General features: G+C 38.3%; 1 protein-coding gene across 1 annotated transcript in view; it reads left to right on the top strand.

Moving 5' to 3' along the window:
* Positions 1-659: 659 nt before the first annotated feature.
* Positions 660-9,054, top strand: part of HELB (DNA helicase B) — a 44,137-nt gene continuing 35,742 nt past the window's right edge. The window contains exons 1-3 of the mRNA XM_003770909.4: positions 660-893; positions 3,966-4,352; positions 5,164-5,336. Of these exons, the coding sequence (XP_003770957.3) occupies positions 716-893; positions 3,966-4,352; positions 5,164-5,336 (738 nt within the window). The 5' untranslated portion in view covers positions 660-715. The remainder of the gene's footprint in view (positions 894-3,965; positions 4,353-5,163; positions 5,337-9,054) is intronic.

Genomic DNA, 9,054 nt, shown 5'->3' with positions numbered 1-9,054 from the left:
TTCTCCCCTTTTTTTCCTTTTCCCTTCCCTTCCCCCTTTTCCCTTCTTTTTTTCTTGCCTTCCTTCTCTCCTCCCCTCCCCATTCTTTCCTCCTCTTCTTCCTGCCTCCTCTTCTTCGTTCCCTCTTCTCTTCGCATCCTCCTTTTCTTCCCTTTCCTTTCTTTTCTCCAACCCCCGCCATATTCCTGCCCCTTCCCCCCAACTCCACTTTTCCCATTTGGGTCTGAGCCCGCGCGCGCGCACTAGTGGGCACTCCCACTGAGCTCACTGAGGGTAAGCATAGTTTCACTTTTTCCTCAACCTCAAACTCTGTCTAGGGTTGCCACGCCCCCGACTCCCTCTTTGGGGCGGAGCCTTTCGCCTACACTCTTCCCGCCTCCCCCATTTCCCGGAGATCCCCTGCAGCGCGGTGACTGAAGGTCGCGGAATCCCGGCGGGAGGGCACTTCTGAGTGGCTGAAAGTACAGACCGCGTGACCCAAAAGAACCCGAACGCCCAGTCCCGGGTCTCCGGCGGAGACCGGAGTGGGACTGCGCCCACCCGCTTACTTTCCAGAAGAGGGCGTGGCCAATATGTGCTCTCTGATTGGCTGAGAGGCTCGGCGCCATCGCTGATTGGTCAGACGACTCGGCGTCTGGGCGCGCGCCGCTTCTATTTGGGTTCGAGCGCCAAAGGCTTGGGGTGTAGCGCTCGCTTCGGCCTCGCTACCCCGAGGATGGGGGACCAATTACTGTTGCAGGGCCGTTTGTTGCCGGACAAAACCCTGGTAAAGTACGGAGACGACGATGAGGAGGAGATGGTTGAGGATGAGGAGGAGGAGCCGTTCTTTGTGGACGCGGAGGAGCTGTATACGGAAGGGCTGAGGTCGGGCGGCCTCCCCGCGCGCCAATGGGGTAAAACAGACCCGAGCTTGAAGGGCGGGGGGCGGCGGGGAGAGAGCGCCGAACCTGCAACAGCCGAGTTCTAATTCTGACGCTTAGCTGTAGGCCGCGCCTCTGAATGAATGTGACTCGTTCTGGGCCCCAGTGCCCTCGCCTGTCAAACAACAGGGTCTCGAGTGCGTGGTCTCCCGAGGTCCCTTCGCCTCCGGGGCCACGAAACTGAGAGTTATGTCTTTCCGTCTCCCCTTTCCTGTCTGAGAAAGGAGCGAGTGGCTCGATAAAGCCCCGTCCCTCCAGCTAAGAATCCTATGCTAGTGAGTGCCCGCGTTTCTGTGAAACAGGCGCGAATATCGCCACTGAAATACGAAGGACTTGGCGTGCTGTATGCACTTAGCAAATAGATCACAAAGGCACACAGAACCCAGGAAAGGGGGCGTGAAGAGGAGCGTGCTCAGAAGTGGGCCTGGTTTCGGGCAAAGTGGGCGGAAACCCACCTGTGAGTCTGGGGAGCGCGGGAATGAGGACGCTCCCCGCTGAGGAAGGGCTGGAACAGGGACTTGGTCGTGGCTGCCTGATGCCTTTACTCATGATGATGTCAGGGATACGCCCCCTTCCCAGACCATCTGTCCCTTTGAAAGGGCCTCCCAAAAATCTTGTGCAGGTTCAAGCTTTTCTATTGTTTACTGAAGTGTAGGCTCCTTGAAGGCATTAGTAAATTTAACCTATTAAAGATTGCTTGCTGTGTTGGGAGGGAGGAGGGAAGGAAAAATTTGGAACACAAGGTTTTGCAAAGGTGAATGTTGAAAACTCTTTGCATGTATTTGGAAAAGTAAAATACTATTTAAAAAAAAGTGGCAAACAAAAAAAAAAGTCACAAGCCAGGTAAATGTAGTGAAATGGACAAAGTAAATGCTATTCAAGAAGGCGCTAGAAGGAATGATTTCCAAAAGGCCTGGTTTTGGGCAAAGAAAAAAACTTGTCCTATCAGGGCTGGGAGAGCCAGTGGTCCAAGTTGGGAGCCTTGGGAATGAAGATGTCAGAGTATAAGAAACTCATTGAGGAGATGGCCAAAAATACTTATAGAAAGGACTTGTCCCTTGTCTGCTCTATGGATTTTTACTTCTATTCATCTTGAACACTCCTTTCCCAAGCCAGATTTCCCTTAGCCAGGATGTCCCAAAGTCTTGGAACAGCTTAAAGCTATTGGACTTTTGAGATTTTCTATGTTTGATTGTTTCCACTGGAATGTAAACTTCTGGAGGGCTCACTTTTTTCCTGTCCCCCTAGTGATAAAATAGGCAGATTCTTGCTATTTGACATATGCTTTTCATTCTTAACTTTATCTGCTTTCCTGATTGGATTATAAAGGAATTCAAATAAAACTATTTATTGGTGTCTCTGAGTGAATCCCTGTGAAATTGGAAAGAACCTTAAAGGTCTCACTTAATCCCCTCATCTCCTGATGAAGAAATGGACTCAGAGAGGTGTAAGTAATTTGGCCCTTAACTAAGGACACTTAGGTCAGTTTGGTGCAGGAAGAAATGAGGCCTTAAGTGTGAATTTCAGATCTGAGATTTTGGGCTTTAAAGCAAAACAAGCATCAGTCAATCAACAAATATTAATAAAAGGACATGTATATGCCAGTTACTGTGCTAGCTTACCCTGAGGATGGAAAAATAAAAGAAAATGTTTCTGCCCTCAAGAAGTTAAGCTTCTGTGGCAGAAAATAATGAGTACTCTTGGAATGGGCAAGTAGGGGCACTATAGTTTGAATGCTGAGCCTGAAATCCAGAAAAATTGAGTTCAAATTTAGCTTCAGAGACTAGCAGTGTAATCTTGGGTAAGTCATTTAAAAGACTGTTTGTTTGCCTCCTCAATCTGCAAAATGAAGTGGAGAAGGAAATGACAAGACTACTCCAGTATTTTTGCCAGAAAAATGCCAAATGAAGTCACAGAGACAGACATGCCTGAAAAATGATTAAAAAAGAAAGGTCCTTGAGAATAAGTTTATGCAAATTGAACATAAATTGCTATTTTCTACCATGTTGAAGAGGGGACCCTGAAACTCTGAAAATCCTTGAAGGAGAAAATCTCTTTCAATTCTGCCTCAATAAGAGACCCTACCCCAAGTCCTTCTTCCCTTAATGTCAGTGAATAGCTATTAAGTTTTTTGAGCAAAGGAGTGACTTGATTGGACATGATTCTTTTTTTTTTTTTTTAATTATTAATAGTTTTTTATTTACAAGGACATGATTCTTTTGGATAATTTCACTAGCTGTTTGACAGTAGATTGGAGAGAGAAGAAAAAACTATTACAGTATGAGGGAACCAATGAGAAGGCAGTTAAAGTCTGCTGATTTTAAATCTTATTTAAAACCTGATGAGGACCTAGGGTGAGAATAGAGAGAAACTAAGAGAGTTGCCGAGGTGGCAGCCACAAAATTTGTGACTCCTAATTTGGAGATCTGAGTTTTCAAAGAAGAAATGGGGAAATGAAACAAGTGGTTTTGGAGACAATCGATTAATCTGACTGATCTTTAGTTTTCTCATTTGTAAAATGAACTGTTTTACACACATATATATATATATATTATAATATTACAGATTTAGACCTAGAAGAATTCTAATTTATGGTCTAGTGGAAAGTGTAATGGGGGAGTTAAAGGATTTGGATTTGAATTGTCTATCTCTACTTTCCTGAATGTTCTTGGGCAAGGGGCCAAGTTACTGGGTCCATTTCCTCATCTGTAAGATGAGGATGTTCTTTCCAAATCTCGAACCATAATCCTGTGAACTGCATTTTATATTTATTTTACCTTTATGCATGTGGTTTCTCATTTTCCTATGAAAAGCTGTTTTTTAAAGATTGTTTTACTTGTTAGAAAAGTTGAATACAGGAGAATAAATATCTGAAAAAAAATTAATCGGTGACTAGTTTTATATTTTGTTCTTTTGTTGCATATAATTCTCTGGATCTCAAAGTTCAATACATTGAAATTTATAAAGTCAATTAAAAAAACCCCAATATTTGAAGAAAGTCTTAAATTAACTGATAACAATACTGTGTTTGTGTTATTTTAAAAGTTGTAATTGAAGATGAAAATACCACAAAGAAGGTTCAAGTGTTTGGACGGTTTCCATTGATTGGTCCGTGGTGGAAAGTTAAAGTAAAAGTAAAAGTTGTGAGATCCCAGTACTTTACCGTTGGATTGCCATCTTACTTTTTACAGACAGACTTATCTAATCAAAGAGACATTTGTGCACTTTTTCTTAATGAATGTGAATTTCCAGAAAATTTTAGATCAGATTTTTTAAAGTGGGTATATAAAAGATCAAGTTTTCACAACTTGAGCTTTGCAAATCTTCAAGAAGCACTCGAAGATTTTGAAGAACAGCAAAAAGAATCTTCACAGAGAAAAGATGGAAATTCTTCACAGGAAAAAAGTCAAAATGTGCTGAATAAAAATCCAAGTAAGTGTAAATTTAAAATCAGATTCAAGTCAGGTCATTACAGCAATTGAGGACTAGAATGTCTCAGGCTTTATTAACATGATCTAAAATACATCATTCCTTTTGGAAGCACAGCATGTATAAGTTTGTGGGAGGAAGTGGGGAGTCTGTTTGGCATGGGAAAGTCAGTTATGGGAAAAGAGAGTAAATTTCAATGGAAAAATGGATATAGTTAAATATAAATATGAACTCATTACAGTAAAACTTCATTGCAAAAACCATTTTGTATCATCAAATATAGGAGATCTGGAAATAAGTAAAAAGACTATTCAGTAGCTCAAGTAGATGATTGAAGGTCACATACGTATTTAAATTAATTTTTAGATGCAAGTTTTTATCTTTGTGGAATTAAATACCCAAATCTAATAGAAATTATGTTTGAATCTTTTGAGTCTTTTAAATGAATTAATTGGGTCTCAGTCACTTATATTGACGGGAGAATAGAAAGGGAAAACCAAAAAATAAATGACTGCTTTAAAAAAAAATGCAATGTATTTTATGTATGGAATGAAAACTTGGAATTTTCAGATGACCAAAAGGTGAATAATATGACTTGTCATTGACTAGTGTAAATCCACTGTTATATTTAGCAATTTTCTCCTTAATTTTGATTACTTCGTTCAGCTGTATAAAATAATGCTTTGACATACTGTTTTTGTTTATTTGTGGGTTTTTTTTTTTTGTACAAATGATGTCTATTGTAGAAAATTGTAAAACCCTTGCTTTACTTTGTCTTACTTTAACTGGTTTCATTTCTTTTGGTCTCCTATAGTTGCTTTAAAAATTGTAATGAGAGCTTTGAAGTTTCCAAGAATAATGGAATTCATTCCAATCCTTCTGCCTCGCCATTTTCACAATCTTCTGAACCTAGAACATCCTAAGAGCTTATTCAAAGACTTGGAAAAAATTCTAAATACATGTCCATGGAAACTTGGCTTTAGTAGAGTAAGTAGGATATAAACCTTGATGCTGGACTGATTTCTGTGATCTTTGTCAAAATTGGGCTAAGATTTGTTAGTGTTGTGCAAAGAGCCCCAAACGTTTTTTTTTTTTTTTCTTGTTTCATAGAATTGATATGGCTAAAATAGGAATCCCTTACTTAATAGGCAGTCTACCAACCTCCCTCTATTTTACTAGATTGTTCCTCAGATAGAATACCTCATCTCTCACTTGGACCATATTTGAAATCTTTCCAACAAGATATGTTCTACCATGCTGGAATCCTGATGACATAACTTTTGTGAATAACAATAATTGTGTTTGTATAATACCACAAAGTTTTTAATGTACTTTAATTATATTCTTATTTCATTCTCTTAAAATGCTGCGATATGTATGTTATTGTTATGTTAATTTTACAGATGAATAAATTGAGGTAGAAAGTGTTTAAATCAAAAAGCATTTAGTCAAAAAACAGTTAAGTGTGAAACTATGTGCCACAGAACTGAGTTATGTGCTGGACTTGGCTAGGGTTGCATAGGTAGACTTTGAATTTATTTAGTTTTTCCTGACTTCCAAGTTCAATACTCTATCCACTGTATCAAGATGCCTCTTTCTCGATCACAAATTTCTCTGATTTTCTTTTTAGAAGTTGCTCATTATTTAAGTTTTGCAATCTCTTCACAACCATTATGTCTCTTTCCATCATCCTTTATGTGATACTCATTTTAAATTCTCTGGAGATTGTAATATTCCATGTCCATACAACATTTGTAGAATATTAGTTTTAAAATGATAAATTCTGCAGTCATCCTGTTTGATTAGTCCCAATAATATTCTCTTGTTGTGTTTTTTTTTTTTTTTTTAAGGTAAACTAATATAACTAAAAATAATTTTGTGTGGGAATGTAAATGAGAAAAAAGGGAGGGGAAAATGTAATTTGGGAAGAAGAATATGGAGAGAAGAATAGCTAGGAGCAAGAGATGGCAAGATGAATAAATCCAGAGGATGAGAGAACAGAGAGATCTGCTAAGGGATAAGTGGCATTGCGTAGACCATAATTATAGGAATTAATAGTCTTTATTTTGATAAGATGAGGCAATTGGTATAAAGAAAGGAGTGGGTCCTCAGCTGTAAAGACTTAGAGACCCTAGACACGTCATTCACTTCTCCTTTTTCAGAAGGCACTTCTTTCCCTTATAGAATTCCTCTTCCTTCTAGAGAGGCCTATAAACAACATAACTTTTTGAATTCGCCTTCCTTTTTCTCCTCACAATCCCTCTACTTTCTTATCAGCAATGCTTTCTTTACCAGTTTATTTTGAAGTAAATTATCTTGTTTATTTGTATTCTGTATTTTACATGTTGTATAAATATATATGTATATATGTTAAAAATACATATGTATGTCCTTGTCTCCCCCCTTCAAAAGTAAGTTTCTGTTGAGAAGTGATCGTTTCATTCTTCATGTTTTTATTTCCAGTACTCAGCACAGTGCTTAACTCCTAGTAGCTGTTTAATAAATATTTGCTGATCGAAGATAACATGTGTAAAACAAGATTTTGTGGTATTTTGCATATCTTAAATGAGGGAGAAAGGAGTTTAGGATGACAGTGAGGTTGTAGGCCTTAGTGCTTGGAAGAATTATCATCAAAGTGAGAGACTTACATATAGAAAGAAAAGTGAAGGGAGTCCAGGACAGCCTTGGGGAACACTCATAATAAGTAGGCACAACATGGATGAATAACCAGTCAAGAAAGATAAGAATTGATCTACTGATCTTATTTGTTGCCTTTCTCTTTAAGTTGCTGCAAGAATAAGCTCTAATTTACTGGACTGGTCACATCTTTCCTCAGCTGAAAATCTGGTAATATAGGGATTCTTATTTTTTGTATGCTCATACACCTCTTGGCACTCTAGTGAAGTCTAATAGAATCCTTCCCAGTTAGTGGAAGCATTTATTAAGAACCTGCCCTGTACCAGACAACTATGCTAAACTCTAGGGGTACAAAGAAAGGCAAGAGAGCATTTATCTCTCAAGGAGGTCACAGTGTATTGGAGGAACAATATGCAAGCAATTATGTACAAACAAGATCTTTACAGGATAAATCAGGGGTAATCTCAGGAAAGCACTAATATTGAGGGGTACTTGGAAAGGTTTCTTGCAAGAGATGAGTCTTAGTGCAGAGCTAGGGAAGCTAGGAGGAGGTAGAAATGAGGAGCAAAAGAGTTATAAGTGCAGGGAACAGCCGGTGAAAACAAAGAGTTGGGAGAGGAAATGTCTTGTGTAAGGGACCAGATTTGCTTTAAAGGGAATATTATATTTTTGATCTTTTAGACAGATAATAGAGAGCCACTGGAGTTGATTGAATAGGAGGAAGATGTGGTCAAACTTATGCAGTAGGATAATTTGATAATTGAATAGAAGATGGACAGATTGGGGGGAGACAAAGTAGGGAGACCAGTCAGAAGGTTATTGTAGTAGTCCAGCTGGGTAGGTAGGTAATGAAAGCTTGCATTGATTGAATGGGGGAGTTGTTCAAGAGAGTGAGAAGTTAATGATAAAATTTAGGTTGTAAACCTAGCATCATTCCAAGAAAAATGTTTTTAAATGCATGAAATAAAATGTAGAAAATTGCAAAGGAAATCAATTATAATGTAACATAGTTAAAATATTGGAGGGGGGGGAAGTTACAATACAAATACAAACTTAGAAGCTTTATTCTGACTCCATCCAACCTATTTTTTAGTCTTCATTATTTTTTGTGTTGCTGAATTTATATATATGCAGTTGCCCATATCTAAGTTTTTCTGTATATACTTAAATGATTTTCTAACATCAACAAATTCTATACCAATCACATTGATTTAACATTTAATAGGCTGAGGCAATATGGCTCTTGAGCATAGAGTCCAGGAACAAGTGGATGGAGGGTAGTGGTGATGATTGGTGGTTTTGGTCAGCTGGTTTGCCTTACTCATTCTATAGATTCCCTTTCTCTCCCTTTCTCTTGCATAGATGTCTTTAGAGGGTTGTATTAGATGTTCTTTTCCCTCTCTAAAACTGAAGGATCTATAATTTTAAATCACCTCGGGGAAAAACTTATCACTAATCCATTTTTTAAAAATGAAGAAAAACATTTTTGCCTAACTCAGAATGAGTTTTCCATCAAACACGTTGGAATATATGTATCATTTATTTTTATATTGATAAAATAAATTTTACAAAGGAGACTTTGTAAACCTAACAATACTTGTCCCTTTGAACTGGTACTGGATATAAATTATAGCCGATTATAGGCATAAAAGTTTGGGGTCTTTTTTTTTTTTTTTTTTTTTTTTGGACCATATAACTGTCATTCTTTTGTCTTTTCCTCTGCCCCCTCTGGTGCTGCCTCTTACGTGGCTCTTATTCCAGCTTATTCTGTTTCTCCTTAATGACAACAATGTCATCATCATAAGATTTAAAGATTTAAATCCTTCCTTCTACTAATACTCAGTAATGTAATTGTTGTGGGATTGTTTGGTAGATCCAACATCTGCTAGTTTTTCCCTAAAAGGCAGAGAGTCCTTTCTTAACACTTGATTTGATCAAAAGACTAACTCCAACTGTTGCTGGTGCCTCAGTACAAAAACTCAGTAGATGAGGAATTTCTAGTTCCTGAATCTTGATCCATGCTTCTAAGCTGATAGGAGAGCTGCACCCAAATAAGTTTGAGCTAGGT

This window comes from Sarcophilus harrisii, chromosome 5, assembly GCF_902635505.1.
Source record: "Sarcophilus harrisii chromosome 5, mSarHar1.11, whole genome shotgun sequence".
Lineage (NCBI taxonomy): Eukaryota > Metazoa > Chordata > Mammalia > Dasyuromorphia > Dasyuridae > Sarcophilus > Sarcophilus harrisii.
Note: the sequence above shows the minus strand (reverse complement) of the source record. Positions and strands in the feature narration are given on the sequence as shown.